General features: G+C 38.5%; 1 protein-coding gene across 3 annotated transcripts in view; it reads right to left on the bottom strand.

Moving 5' to 3' along the window:
* ripor2 (RHO family interacting cell polarization regulator 2) overlaps positions 1 to 16,092 on the bottom strand; it is a 57,321-nt gene that overhangs the window by 23,261 nt on the left and 17,968 nt on the right. For all 3 annotated transcript variants that reach the window (XM_088328756.1, XM_088328758.1, XM_088328757.1), the window contains exon 2: positions 2,438 to 2,561. In XM_088328756.1, the coding sequence (XP_088184882.1) occupies positions 2,438 to 2,561 (124 nt within the window). The remainder of the gene's footprint in view (positions 1 to 2,437; positions 2,562 to 16,092) is intronic.

The raw sequence follows: 16,092 nt of genomic DNA, 5'->3' as shown, positions 1-16,092 counted from the left end.
GAACAATGAGTCGCCTAAATAGGCTTTGGGAATAACATAATAAAAGACAGCAAAATTTAATATTACGATGGTTGTCAGTTGAATCAAATGTTAAGTTAGATTCTTAAACACTAATTGCAAGATCTTCATGTGACGAGTCCGCTGACTAAAAGGGTTGTGGGAGAAACATAAATAGAAGGATTACATAGAAAAGTTAAATTGTGGGATTGTTTTCCATGAATCGATTACCAAAAAACAATTTCATGATTTCTGCATGAAAAAAAAAAAACAGATTTGAGGATAATGAGTAGTCTGCTGCCTAAATGACTGCGATATCAACAAAACGATAACATGGTACAGTTGGCTTTTTAGAAATAATGTTAAATTATTCACTTTTTGTGCCCGGTTTGTAACATCAATCTATAAATGAGTCTAAATCTATTAGCATTTTGCCTAAACGGGTTGCAACAACGGCCAAAAATAAAATACAAAAAACAGTCAGAATATAATAAATACTATAAGAATGCAGTTACGCTAGCTTCATACATAAATGTTATGAGAACGTGCCTTTTTGAAGATAGTCACTTGTATTTGGACTAGCAAACTGCGGCAGGGGAGCAAGATTGCATAACAAAATCAAGTCGCAATGGGTTTTTTTTTTTTGGACGTTAGTAGGAAATACGCTAATTGAGGTTAGTGACCTATCTTATTATTATTCTGCCCGAACAGGCTGCGGTAACACAAACACGTGCTTTCTATTACATGAGGGTTCGGGTTGGGCCGGAAATTAATCAAATTGAGCAAAATTAGCTATAAAAAGCAACAGTGCCTCTTCCTAAAAAACACAAATAACTCATGTTATACATTATAAAGTATTCAGGCGTGTCGGAAGACGATCCGCGTGTGTCATGTGCAAGCTAGGCGACCGGAATGCGTGTGACCTCCCTCAAGGCTGGCCTACATTTGAGGCCGCTCGGTTGGGTAGGCGCTGCCGCCTTCAGTTTCGGGCGGACAGAACGGCGCTCGTCAACGCTTAAGGAAATGTCAACTAAATGGGAAGAGAGAGCCAGGGCGGCAGAAGACGAGCCTGACCTAAAATGCCTCGATGGGAGGGAGGCGAACTACAATTTCATAAATACAGATGATTTTAGCCTTCAACAAAACCAAAACGAAAATAAGGGATGGGTGAAGGGATCTTGGTTTGTAAGATTTTATAAATTCCTACAGCATTTGACACCATTAACACATCACTACTTTATACTGTAATCTCTTGCTACTTCTCGCCCTGTACATCTTGCATTGCGGATGAGAAATATTACACAATCCATTTTTCCAGGCAGAATTAATTTTTGTTGAACCCGGCGGCTCTTTTTTTACCATTCTGTCCACCAAAAATGGATCTGCACTCACGCGGCTGCGATCCATTATCCCCAGTCCCATATTTCTGCGAGCTGGGGCTGGTAGAACGCACTTTTGCCAGGCCTGGCGTCTCTTTTTGCTGTGCTGACCTTAAATAAACTGCACTTGTGCAGCTGCAATCAGTTATCCCCAATCCCATAATGCTGTGAGCATTTTAAAGAGGCATGTCATTCTGGTACACCTAGAATCAAATGCACAGTTGTAGCCATGATCCATTATGTCCGGTCAACTATTGCTAAAAATAGGGCCTGAAAGACTTTTTTTCCCCGGTTCAGGACCCTAAAGCATGCCACTGTGGCCCATCCATTATCCCCATTCGACTATAGTTGAGAGCGGGGGCTGAGAAAGCAAATTTGTGGCATGAGTAGTGGCTTTTTTCCTCTGTTCTTTCTGCTTAAAATGAACAGCACCTGTGTGCCTGAGATCCATTATACCCAGGAGAAGGGGGATCAAAGCGCATGCTAAAAGTTCGCAAGGATTTTCACATATAGCGTGGTGTTCTGGTCTCCAATAATTGCGATAAACGGAGGACTGCATCATCTAAATTTTATCATTTGTTTCCATTTTGCCTTCACAGAATTATTACAAAATTTGTATCAATTACACCTAAGTTGTGCAAATCTTTTCCATTTTAAATAACTAAAATTATAAAAGTGAATATGTTAGTTTAACATTTAAAGTGAAGTGCCAACTTGAGGATTTCCTTAGAGTAATTTTATCCATCTTTAAGGGCCATTTTTACTACTTGTTGTGCACTCAGGATGATAACAACCAATCAAAATTCACCCGATTGTGATTCGTGCATACCTGAGCAATTATGATTTGACAAGATGGGTAAAACTAGTAAATTTTTCTATTAAATTCATATTGTATTATTTTCATAAAAATAGTATTAGTTTGGTCATTCAAGGTACCAGGTAATCATGGAAACTGCCAATACAAGTGACAAATACTTAAATTCTGACATGAAGTAAATCCTCCTGGACTGTAGTTGGCGCTATACAATTGCAACAATATGTTAGAACAATTCTTATCTAACCGTGAGCGTCGCTCCTGCAACGTGCTAAAGCCGGCGAAAGACTGACTCCGGATGATCCCGTTCGGCCCTCCTGGCGAGTGCGTCCCGGGCACCGCCATTATCTCCGGGATGCGCGACGACACACCTGGAAAAAGAATGAACCAGTTTTGGAAAGTGTCTGCAAACTGGACAGCTTTTGTTCATCCAAATTGGACTTAAAGTGACAGTAGTGTGTAATATTTCAGCACTAGAGGTCATTGAAGCTTAAAATAGAGCTGAAGCGTGAGCATTTGAAGAAGCCACACGACTGAAGCCCGAAATAACTACAGTATTCGCCAAAAGCCGATTTCCATATTTTCTTGTGTGACTAAGTATGCGTTTCACCTAACGGCAGGACATACAAGCTATTGTTAATCCCCAAGAAGAACAAAAAAGACCAAACTAGCTACTCTAAATACACCCTGAGCGGCTGAAAAGAACCAACAGCTGGAGTTGTCATAGCTGGTGAGAGCAGTTAACTTTAGCAGCTACACTGGTAAAAGATTGTAACACATAGCAGCTAACAACAGCAGCTAGCGGTGAGCCATAGCCAGTAGACAAGAGGCTGGAAAGGAAATGGTGAATAGATGCCTGAATCACAGGACTCGGTGGCCATTATACGCAAGGCTCAGCTGCATGCAGCAAGTGGTCGTTGAGTGCTAAAAGCACCACCTGGACGATCTAACCTCAGAAAATGGTCAGTCGAGCTTCCGTAGTAGTAAAATGGCGGCGAAACATGGTTGCTTCTTCAAAAAATGTAATATGATTACACATTTCTGAACATAAAAATCATGTTTATCAAATAATACATGTTTCTTGCTTGTTAATTGAATCAATGTTTTATTTAAATGAATTAAGTAGTTTTACACCTCCAGGGGTCACTTTATAATACACACTGGGGCTTATATTTTTTGGGTGGAGGTGATTAAAAAAATAAGCATCATAGATTCCAAAAATACACCAAAATACTTTTGACCATTACCTAATCGTCTCTTCATCTAAATAGGTTTTTTTTTCCCCCTGATTTAGTAGCAGCTTGTCAAAAACGCCGCTATTTTAAGGGAGTGCAACGCAAACCCGTTGAGGCTTGAAGGACCAGGACCAAAATAGATGGAAGACTTTAGCTTGTCTAGCACTGAAGGAGTCAAGCTTTCAGTTGTTTGCTTTAGCTTTATTCAGAAGCTAATGCTTACTGTTTTCGGGCTTGCCTGGTTTTGCTTTTAATGGAATTATGTAAAAAAAAAAAAAAAAAAAACCTTTTGAAAACCTCATTGGCTAACGTCTTGACTCATTCACTGCCAATGACTAGCAAAGATCCATTTTAAAATTTCGTGCCAATGACAGTTTTGGAAGTCAACCCTCCATTTCCAATTTTAGAAAGCTAGCTATGGACGAGTTAGCTTTTAGCAAGCTACAGAAATAATTGTGCCATTTTGGACACAAGCAAAATGTCTCCGGCCCTTTTCTTTCTCAAGTGCCATAATGAACCATTTTCCTAGTGATTCAGAACCTGAGTCACAGTCATCCGTCGGGTCTGCTATTATTAGCCCCTCCATGACCCTTTTGTCCCCCTTCCTCTCGTGCAGTCGGAAAATCAAGGCTGTGTCGTCTTTGTGCCAGACAGACAAGAGATGCTATCGGGTGTCGCTAAGGTGTTGGCTGATGATGCGTTCAGGGGTTTTGTGTGATGTAGCATCCTGCTGACAGGAGCGAATACAAAGAATATTTTTGGAATAGGTTATACAAAACCATCCCGAAAAAAACACAACAGACACAGGCTGACTTTTGACACGTGTCATCGCTTACTTTGTCGCTAGCATCCGCCGCTAGCTAAACCAGCGTTTGTCTTCCTTCAGGAATTTTCGCTTTCTTTTGTCGTTGGGCACAAAAGAGAAATTGTGGGCACCTGTAAGAGGCGACATCTCTATTCGTGTGTGTCACTCTCACATGTTTGCATTTTTTTGGCTCTGGCTAGCTAACACGTGCCGGGAAGTCATTTTATTATTCAACGGCGGGCTGCCACCCTCAAACAAACTCCTCTCGGGATTTGTACATAAGCGAAACGACGACCGGTGTCAACTCTGTAATGAGTTCTTTAGTCAGGCATATAAAAACCTTTGCTAACCATAAAAGCAATACCACCCACCTTAGGATGTTTTCACTTCACAGTTTTGTACTGTTCGCTATGAGTCCAACGCTTGTAGTGACGCTAAAGGCAAAATCTAAAACATTATAGCCATGGGAACAAAGCTTGGGATACAGTAGACCCCATGGATAGTCGGACCCCGCCTAGCTATATTTTCACAGTACGGTGTGGAATTAACGTTTTTTTCGGACACAATTTACAGCAAATTCCCCACTGTACGACTTCAACAAAATCATTTCACATGCGCAAAAACTAAAATGCAAATTTTGATGCCTGGCTGTTATTGGTCGACATAATATAACACGGTGGTCTGCTACTGATTGCATCACAGCGTCATGAAAGTGATGATATGTGAAAGGCTGACCTCCTTCCCACAATGCCTTTGACTTTTTTCGTTTTGGTCAGAATATGCTTTGCGGCTTCATGCACATCGTATGAATAAACAAGCGATTACATGAACTGACGTAAAGCTTTCACCTTTAGAGGCTGCTGTCATGATGCATACCAAAGGGGGCAGTCATGAGGAGAAACAAATTAACGCTGGCCACAAAGAACTCAGGACTATCGTTTCAGTTTTCAGTATATCATTCAAATACAATGAATTCTTTCAAAATCATATGTTGCCCTCTGGTAGGCGCCGCATGTCCCTTAAAAGTAGGACAAATAGGCTTCTTCCCCAGGGCCATCACCACCCTAAACAAGAACACAAAATTGAAAATATATCTTCCAACTTATCTTGTTTTTTTTTTCTTTCTTGTTGCTGTTAAATAAGTTTGCACAAAACTCTAGAAATATAAACCTTGTGACTTCTTTTAGGGATTTTGTTGCTCCTAAATGTTATTGCACTTCTTTTCATAGCACTATTGTCACGATGTACGATTCTTTTTCATTGCACTATTATTATAACTTGGCCATTCTCTAGGCACTACATTCTAAATATAATGTTTTTTCTTTCAAGTCTTTATTATATGGTTAACCTGAAATGATATGTCTAATCTCGTTGCATGCAATGTTTACTACCTTGTTATCAATGACAATGAAGACAAATCAATTCTTTTTAAAACTAATTAAAAAAAATGTTGATCCTTGAATGCCAAGACCGAATAACTGCTATTTACCTTTGGTACAACTTTTTCTATTATTAAGACAACCAATAAAGTTAATTTGTAAATAATAAAATATATATACATAACGGCTAGATGTCTGGGATGACAAAAATTACGATTTGTTGAGAGTTATGAAGTTGGTATGATTTAGATATAATAAAAATGTAATTGTACCGTTATTTAAAGAAAATCTGTTGAGAAACTAAAATCCTGAATGAAGACGTTGCCCTACTTACGAACGACTTCCGGACAATCGTTCCTAATTTGAACTTGATTGTAAGTTGCTTCAGTGCTATATATTGTATGTTGAAGGTTTATTCAAGTATGTTTAAGGCTTGTATAAGTACCCTGTATTGTTTTGTACTAAACAAATGAACATTTCATAAAATAATATTCTCTATAAAAGATAAAAAGTTAAGTTTAACTTACTTTTGGAAGATGAGCTTCAAGAGTTAGGCGTCTTCCTCCTCTGTGGTAAAAAGAGGCCGAGAAAAAGCGATTCAACTATTTTCTTAACCGCATAGAGCTTTCTTATTCCACTTTCATTTCGAAAGAAATGGCTCACCTCTTCTTTACACTTTACACCAACCATATTGAATGGATGCACAAGATATTAATCAATAAAAATTCTTTAGCGTGCCGGACATACAGTATAGAATGTTTACACACGAACTAGGAAGTAGAATCTGGATTTCTTCTTTGGGGTGGATACTGGGTGAGCTCTCACAGCGCCACACGCCTATGGCGGCGGGAAGAAGCACTACAGTAATGTCATGTACTCGGAAAAAGGTGCACACAATAAAAAAATGCAACTTACAGCAATGTCCGGATATATTTCGACATACCGAATTTTTTTTCCGTATCTACCGTTTATCGAAAGTTGAATAGTTGTAAGTAAGGGAGCGTCTATTCTAGAATAGTTGCTGGTTCATTTGTCAAATATCATATATTAATAACTGTTATAGAACAATCTTCTGGTGGATTTTTTTTTTCTTAAACACCACATATTTGAATAGAACAGAGACGGAAAAAAGCTTTACAGAAAAAAAGTCAACTTTTTGTTTGAAAAAATATTGAATTAGAAAGAGTTACCAGCTGCAGTTTAGTTTTATTAAAAATACCTGTCAGAGCCAATGGGAATTTAGGGAAATAGATAAAAGCATACTCAAATAAAGGTTTGAGGACATGCATAACAAAGGAAACACTTAAATCTAGAACACATTTTCAAAACTTTTCAATTCAAAGTTGAATTAAATATGAGTTATTCATTCAAAAATAAAAATGATGCAGCACTGGTGTGCGTGTAGCGGTTCTTTTACATAACCCGCCACATCTCATTTTGTCTTTGGTTGCCATGAAGGAATCTAATTCATACAGGCAAAAAGAATTAGTTCCCTTGTTGAAGCAGACACATTCAGGATCGCTTAAGAGCAAGCAACACAAGCTCACAAAACACATTAGCAGATTTATTTATTTTTAGCAAAACAAGAAAATATTAAGTTCCCGAATTAGCAAGAAAGTTCTTTGATAAGGAAACCGATGATAGGATTTTTCTTATTTTAGGAATTATGATTAAGAAAATAATACTCAAAATTAAGAATTTACCATGTCAGAAATAAATATAGTCATTTAAATCCTTTTTTTTCAAGGATAAAAAAGTAGAATGTAAATTGAGAATTAAAAAAAAAAAAAGTTTTACAAAAATATTTCAAAACAATACTTAAACATTTTGATAAAAACAAATATGTAAGCATATTATATTTTTTAAAATCTAGCATTTATTTACCATGTAAGAAAAAATATAAAAAATAATTTGTCTATTTAAAAAATGAGATTTCGATAGAATAAAATGAGAAAAGAATATAAAAAAATGCAAAGTTTTACAGCAATATTTGAACAAATATTTATCTGTAAAAATAAGAAAGAAAGTCACTTAAAATATCTGCCATATCCCTCAAAAAATATTTCAAAAGATTTGCTAAAGAAATAGGAAAAGTATAAACTAAGATGAGAAATGACTTTTAAAAATGCAATATTTTAAAAAATAAGAAAGAAAACACTTATTTCTCTATGTCAGAAGAAAATATCCTTTATTAGGTAAAAATACAATAACAGGAGCATTTCTTTTAAATAAGATGGTCAAATCATTATAAAAATGAATAAATAAAAGTCTTACAGCTATATTCAAAATATAGTAAAATGAGGAATAAAAACTTGAAATGTAAATGAGGCAATAACATTTTTTTGCAGTGTATTTAAAATATAAAAACACACGAGCTAAACATTTTTAATACGGTTTTGTTTTGATTCATGTCTACATGGTAAAGCTCCAATTAAAACCTATAATGCAAACTTAAAATCAGATTTCTTCAGAGTTTAATCATGTAGCTATGTGGCCAATAATATTCTGGGGTTGCCCAACCAATAAAAATTACATCATTTATGGCTATTATCTGTACAATAAATTGAAGCCGCAACCAAATAAATTAATAAAATCGTTGTATAAAATCTTTGGCAACAAATTATTTTATCGATTTGTCGTGTAGCGCGATTTATCTGTCACTCAGCATGCCGCGGACTTAGTGACGTCACACGCAGCGGGAGTCGGCGAAAATAATGGAGCGAGGTGGAGTGCAAATTAAGGCTCATCTCTAAATGCTACTTTAAATTTAACTCACGAAACATGACAGACACTGAGAAAACAGTTCGAACAAAGTATGCAAAAGTGTGGGACCACTCCACACTTCACAGAACAAAATAAGTTATATGGCACAGGCAGCACTCAGACCCAAAACATGGAGTCACCGACGAGGATGAAGGGAGCTAAATTGCAGGGTAAGCCACTACATTATTAGTTTGTAGTACGTATTAGTATGTGTTTTTAAGTGTGGAAACGTAACCTTCGTCTCTGGTAGCTAACTGATGTTAGCGTTTGCTTTTTAGCGGCTTAATGACTTAATGAATACTTTTAATTTCAGTTAAATCATTAAGCAATGTTTAATTGCGTTTCATAAAACAAACCTCCACTTTCACACAATGGTGGTCAGATTGAGCATCATGATTCTGACAAAGTCCGGGTCATTAAGTGGCGAGGAAACGTGACATTAGTCTCTGGTCGCTCGCTTAATGCAAGCATTTGCTTCTTAGCCCATTGATGACTGCGTGTGTGTGAGAGAGATACTTTTTTTTAATTTCAGTTAAATGAAAGAATGAAGTTTATCTGGGCAGAGCACAAAAAAAACCCAAGCACCAATTACCAAAAGGGAGCAAAAAATTATTCGAGCCAACCACATGACAAAAATGTGCTGAAAAATAAAATATTAACATAAACATGTAGGCTGTAGCTGAGGCTTTTAAGTGCCCATCCATAAATGAAATGATCTGCATTTATATAGCGCTTTTCAAGTCAATGACTTCCCAAAGCGCTTTACATTTCTGTTCACATTTCCCAATAGCGGCCGTGATCTGTGCAGCCATGTAAGGCGCTAACCTGCTTATTGGGGGTGTTGGGGGTTCAATGTCTTACCCAAGGACACTTCGGCATGTAACACGGACGAGTCGGGATTCGAACTGGGATCCTAAAACGATCGCTCTACCTCCAGAGCTACTGCTGCCCCAATATTACACTTGTAATCTTAAACAGTGTTAAATTGTGCTTGATAAAAAGCTCAGCTTGCACACAATGACGTTGTTAAGAGTTAAGATTAGGCAACAAGTTTACTTGGTCTGAGTGATTATTGTGTCCTTGTAATTGTGCCATAATAATACTCATACTATATGTTCTTATCTCATTAGAAAACAGTGACAAGCTTCATGATGGCGATACATCATGCACGCCACAGCAAGCAGCTGTCATTATAGGGAGCATCCTCAACCCAATTCTTATTGAAATGCTCACATTTTTGCATTTTAATGCAAAGTTCTCAAAGAAGAAAGAGTGAGTGAGTGAGTGAGCAAAGGTGATAGTGGTTACTTTTTGCTTATTAATGTTGAAAATCATGTTACTGGGTTTTCACATTTGCATTTATTTCTTCTTCCAAAAGTTCATGTCCCTTTTAAACAACAAAAATACCTTTTCTTTTGCACTTTTTAAAAGACTATCTTATGCATTTGCGGGTGTATACCATTGATTTGTATGTATTTTTGTTTATTAGGTTATTTGACAAATACTTGGAATGTTGATACGTGTCACTGGGTTGCATGATTTCTTGTTCCAAAAGCTTGTGTCCCTTTAACAACAAAGATTACTCTTTTCGCACGTTATATAAAATTTGCATGCATTTTGATTGTTATTTGACAAACACAGATTTTTTTGATTGTTTAATTTAGTAGAATATTGTTTGTGCACCATTTTTTTAATTCGCCCACAAAATTTCAATGATTGAATAAAGAAGAGAAAATCAATAATGTGTTTTTCTTTAAATCTGATTCATCAGTGAATCGAAAAAATAATCGTCAGATTAACCGATTATTAAAATAATCGTTAGGTCCAGCCCTACAATAAATCGTGTGGAATAGTGTAAAGCAGGAATGTCAAAAATACGCCCCACGGGCCAAATCAGACCTGCTGGATGATTTAGTCTGCTCCGCCATAAATTTCTGAGAATGTCAAAAAAAGAACTGAGTTTCTAGGTTTTGCAATCCAAAGTTTTTTTTTTTTTAAATATATAAAAACCAAAAGGGTGGGTGACTAATGGAGGCTGAATGATGAAGCATCATACTGAAAAACAAAGCTACAAATTTAGAGTCGACATTCTTTCACTGAGGCTTGCCGACCAAAAACAGAAAGACTGGATCTGGCCCCAGACCTAGAGTGAGTTTGACATTCCAAATGTAAAGACACATTGGGGCACAGAAAAACCCTGCAAGGAAAACCATGTTAGTAGCAAAGTGCAACACCAACAAAAACAGTGCAGCTGAGCCTCCAGTCAACACAAAAAAAAACAGTGGAGAGTGTCCGAAAACATTCTCAGGCTGAATTCTCCCTCCCCTTCCCTACACAGCGACGAAACTCTCACACCGCGTTCAAGGGCGTCTAAGGACGCCATTGTGGGCTTGAGGCTTGAATGGGCTGACTGGCAGCAAGATTCAACCGCGTGAAAGGCCGCCGGACAATGCGAATGCCGAGGGGGAGCGAACTGCGAGTAGACATTGTAACTCCAAGGCTAAGAAGGGGGGGGGCTTCTTTTGCACTTTTGCCGGAACGCCATCTTTGTTACGCGGGCATGGGAAAAAGACCTTTGCGGTGCCACTTTCCAAATTATTCTATGATGGACTTTTTGGGTGTATTGAAGGAGAAAATATATATCGGACTTCAATATTAGTCTAAAATGTTGTTGATGAATTGGATGAAAAATGCTTTTGATCTTAATCACTTCATCCGGTATAAAGTACAAAAAATAAACAAAAAAGATCAGTTTAATGATTTTGTAGGGTAAACGTCAGAAAATAGACAAAAACAATAACCATTCAACAAAATTAAAGCAACATGGTTTTATTTTGTTTCTGTAAAAATAAAATCCGCCTGCTTAATTGATGAATTAGATCGATTACATTTCCTGCTTTGTAAAAGAGATTATTTCAAAATAATTTCCCAAAAATATTCTAGATTACCGTATTTTCCGCACTATAAGGCGCACCCAAAAGTCTTAATTTTTTTCAAAAGCTGACCATGCGCCTTATAATACAGTGCGCCTTATACATGGCTCAATATTAAATCGCAAGGTCTCGCAACTTACGCAACAGCCGCCGACTCGATTTTCCCCCGAACGTGGAGTAGTCCGCGATGTATGCTGGGATTTATATACCAGCCTTTCATTGGCTAACCAATGCGCCAATCATCATTTGAATCGATCGCTATTGGCTAAAGTTATTCGGAGCCTCGGATAGGCTAGAGGGCCGAAACAACCCCTGTAATTGGCCGAAAACGATGTGTCAATTATCCATTAAATCGATCGCTATTGGCTGAAGTTATTCGGAGCCTCGGATTGGCTAGAGGGCCAAAACAAACCCTGCAATTGGCCGAAAAAGATGTGTCAATCATCCGTTAAATCGATCGCTATTGGCTGAAGTTATTCGGAGCCTCGGATAGGCTAGAGGGCCGAAACAAACCCTGCAATTGGCCGAAAAAGATGACTGAATAGCAAGCTTGCTAAAGTACGCCATAAAGAAACATGTTTCATTAGTCTGTATTTGTAAATATTTTACTCTCCTGGATTTACTACTCACGGTTGTAAGAAGACCATGATTGCGTATCATTATTGAACATGAGAACTTAGGTGAGCTATGCGGCTTTATATTTTCCCGGTATCTTGTTTTAGAATGATCTTGATGTTGCTGTGATGAGATGAGTGAATTCAACTCAATTGTTTATTGTCATATGCACAGTAAAGTTGCGAGCGAAAAAGAAAATAGAAACTAAGGAATGGTTGGCATTTCTTGAATCCCAAGACTTTAACCTTCCGAATGAGATTTGAAATGACGCATTTGAGTGACATCGTACGGACACCGCATCCGCACGTGTCTACGACACGTATTTGCTTCTTTGCAAGCTTTGGGAATGTTAAGGGGGTAATCAGTTGGACTGAATCATCCGACTGTTTTGTCAACGTTCCCATTGTAGCGCCTTATAATCCGGTGCGCCTTATCTATGGAAGATATAGGACCAAAAACTATTTTTTGGGGGTGCGCCCTATAACCCGTTGCGCCCTATAGTGCGGAAAATACGGTACAATCTTTTTATTTTGGTCTGGCACTTTATTGAGTGGGCAGCACGGCGACGCAGTGGTTAGTGCTTGTGCGACACAGTTCTATGTTCTTGGGAACCTCCTGTGTGGGTTTAAATCCAGCCTTACTGTGCGGAGTTTGTATGTTCTCCCCGTGCTTGCGTAGGTTTCCTCCGGGCACTCCGGTTTCCTCCCACTTTCCAAAGACATGCATTTCAGGTGGATTGGCCGGTCCAAATTGTCCCTAGATGTGAATGAGCGAGCGAGTTGTCTGTCCCTGTGTGCCCTGCGATTGGCTGGCAACCAGTTCAGGGTGTCCCCTGCCCACTGCCCGTTGATTGCTGGGATGGGCTCCAGCACCCCCGCGACCCTACTGAGGATAAGCGGTGCAGCTGATGATAAGACTTTATTGAGTCAAAATAAATCAAAATATTGCTTTGAAAAACAAATATACAAAATCAAAGAAAAAAGACTGAGGTAGGAAAAAAAGGAGAGAAATCGAGAAAGAAGGAAATTAAGAGAGAAAGAGAAATCAAGAGAGAAAGAATGGAAGAGAAAAAGAGAAAGAAAGAAAGAAAGAAAGAAGGAGATAAGGCAAAGAAAGAGAAGGAGTGACAATTATATAATATATATATATATATATATATATATATATATATATATATAAATGAAAAAGAGAGACAAAGAGACAGACAAAAGAGATAGAGAGGAAAGAAAATGATCAAATGAGATATAAAAAAATAATGAGAGAAAGAAAACGAAAAAGAATGAGGGAAAACAAGAACAAGAGAATGATAACAGGAGAGAACGAGATAGAGAGCAAGAACAGGAGAAAGCTAGAAAAAAAGGGTAGAAGATTAAGAAAAAACGAGAAAAAACAAGAGAACAAGAGAAGCCTTATACTAACCCGCCGATTGATTGGTTGTTGATATCATTGAACTGACAGGTAAAAATCCACACAGTAATACCATTGTATTAGGTAAACGCAGAGCTAGAGGTTGATTCATAAAGTAATTGTATATATTTATAAATTGGCAATATTCATTGAATGTTTTATTATTATCTTTAAAGTCTCATCTCATCTCATTAGCCGTACCGCTTATCCTCATTAGGGTCGCGGGGGGGCTGGAGCCCATCCCAGCCATCTCCGGGCAGTGGGCAGGGGACACCCTGAACTGGTTGCCAGCCAATCGCAGGGCACACAGGGACAGACAACTCATTCGCTCATTCACACCTAGGGACAATTTTGGACCGGCCAATTCACCTGAAATGCATGTTTTTGGAACGTGGGAGGAAACCGGAGTGCCCGGAGGAAACCCACGCAAGCACGGGGAGAACATACAAACTCCGCACAGGAAGTCTGGAGCTGGATTTGAACCCACGACAGGTTCCCATGACATGAACTGTGCCGCACAAGCGCTAACCACTGCGCCGCCGTGCTGCAGACTAAATAATACTGCACACACTGTCGTTGAAGAGGGCCCAAGAAAATCCCCCCTGTTCCCCGCCCCGCAATGGTAGCTTGTTTTAATTATAGGTCACGGGGGGGGGGGGGGCTGCTGTCATTTCAAAGGCGCAGATGAACAGATTAAGCTGGACTGGCCGTCAAGGCTCGCTGATGACATTTTCGTCAGAATGGAAGACTTTTAAATGGTAATACATAAGCCCGTGACAGAGTACAGCATTAGGAATAAACGAGGGGAGAAGTGGGGGGGCGGGTACTCGCTGGTAGAACGATAGGCACCTATCCTGGAATGCGGCCACTACGCAAACAGGGATCGGCTCGGTTGTTTCAGCTCCGCTTTTAGCGAGGGGAAAAAACAAACATTCCTTTTACTGATAGAAGCTAACGAAACTGGGATGATAGCGGTCTGGCCAACCACCATGGGAAACCAGACCCTTGCACTTCCCGGTAGAGGGAATGTAAAATCAAAAATAAGAGAAAGATGGATACATTGTTAGCACAGCGGTTCTTCAAATTTTATTTTTGTGATATACCCCCTGTGAAATATAGTTACTTCTAACGAGTATATTCGGTTAGGAAGGGAAAGAAAGAGGATACAAATAAAGAAAGAGAGAAAGAACGAACGCAGAAAAGAAAGAGTGAGAGAAAGAGCGAGAACGAAAGAGAGACAACGAGAAAGCAAAACACGAGAAGAAAGACAGAGAGAAAGGAAGAATGAAAGAGAGCAAGAAAGAAACCAAGACAGTGAGAAAAAGAGCAAAAAAGAAAGCATGCAAGAAAGAAAAAGAGGAAGGGAGGAAAAAGAGGAGAACGAGAAAAAAAGAAAGGGAAAAAGAGAAAGAAATAATAAAAGAGAAAACAGGGAAGAAATTAAAGAGAAAAAGAAAGAAATAATATGAACAAAAATAGAGAGAAAAGGAAAGTGAAAAAGAAAGAAATAATAAAAACAGAAAGAAAAAGGGGAAGAGAAAAAAGGAAAGAGAAAAAGAAAGACTGAAAAAGAGAGCGATGAAAAAAAAAGAAACAAAAATCGAGAAAGACAAACAGAAAGACATAAATATGGAACTAATAATCATACGCCTAAACGGGAGCTCCATCACCACCTAGTCTCCATCTCCAAACGGTGATGTCACCGCATCCAGCTGCAGCAGAACAGACAGATGATCAGCTTAGGCCCCTAAAACGCTTACGGCAATGGCGGTCGAGCAGCTGCCAGAGGTGCGCCCCGCCTACCAGTATCAAGTGACACTAGCGGGGTGTGCGTGCTGCGTGCCACTACACCCCCACCCGCCAACCCCATCCCACTCGACCAACATACTGTAAAAGCCCCTTGGGGGAGGAGAATTCCTAACCTCCGTCGTTTTTGCCTTAAAACAACAGATGGAAGGGTGAAAAGGGGTTCAGATGCACCCGAGAGGGGGGACTGTAAATCGACAAGTATGGTAAGAATGGGGAAATAGAAAGTAGGCCAAAAAAATGAGCGGAGCGGACCCTCAATTTAGCAAAGAGCTCCACTAAATGTTTAAAAATTCCAAAGAATGAACTAGATGAAAGTTATTAAAAAAAGAGGGAAAAAAAAAAAAAAAAAACATTGATTACACTAAAACAAAAATAGGAACAATCTTTTGATGGTGCTTTTCCATTATTGGGAGATTTTGCTATGCTAGGCTACAATGTTTGGACACAGAGTGTTCTTTTTGGGTTTTATAAATGCTAAAATAATATAAATATAAATATGATAAAATACATAAAAACAAGTTTTGTGCTTGTGTATTAATAAAACAGCTCCCACGTTTCCTACTGTGAAGTATTGTTCAAGTGGAATTAGTTTGTGCTTTAATTCCAATCATGTTTTGTTTATTTAAAGATAATTTGCAAGAAAAATATCAACTAGTGGTCAACTAAGCCACCTTACTTTCATGCTTAGCTTACGTATCCTCAGTCTCCTTCCTTTTATGTTTTCTTCATCTAAGGAAATCAACTTGTCAGTTTATCCATGTCCTTACTTTCATATTTTGTTCAGGTACGGAAGGTTTGTGTTACAACACACTGTCTTCTCCATTTTTTGTTTTGTTCATTCAAGGAGAACTTAAAGGGAAAAAAACATTACTTGTGCAGTCTTCCTTCCAGGTTTTGTTTTTAGAGAGCTAGTTTGCGTTCAAACCTCTTCCTTGCATGTTTTTTTAATTTAAAGA

The sequence above is a fragment of the Urocampus carinirostris genome, chromosome 2 (genome assembly GCF_059441175.1).
Source record: "Urocampus carinirostris isolate Australia breed hairy pipefish chromosome 2, RoL_Ucar_1.0, whole genome shotgun sequence".
Classification (NCBI taxonomy): domain Eukaryota; kingdom Metazoa; phylum Chordata; class Actinopteri; order Syngnathiformes; family Syngnathidae; genus Urocampus; species Urocampus carinirostris.
Note: the sequence above shows the minus strand (reverse complement) of the source record. Positions and strands in the feature narration are given on the sequence as shown.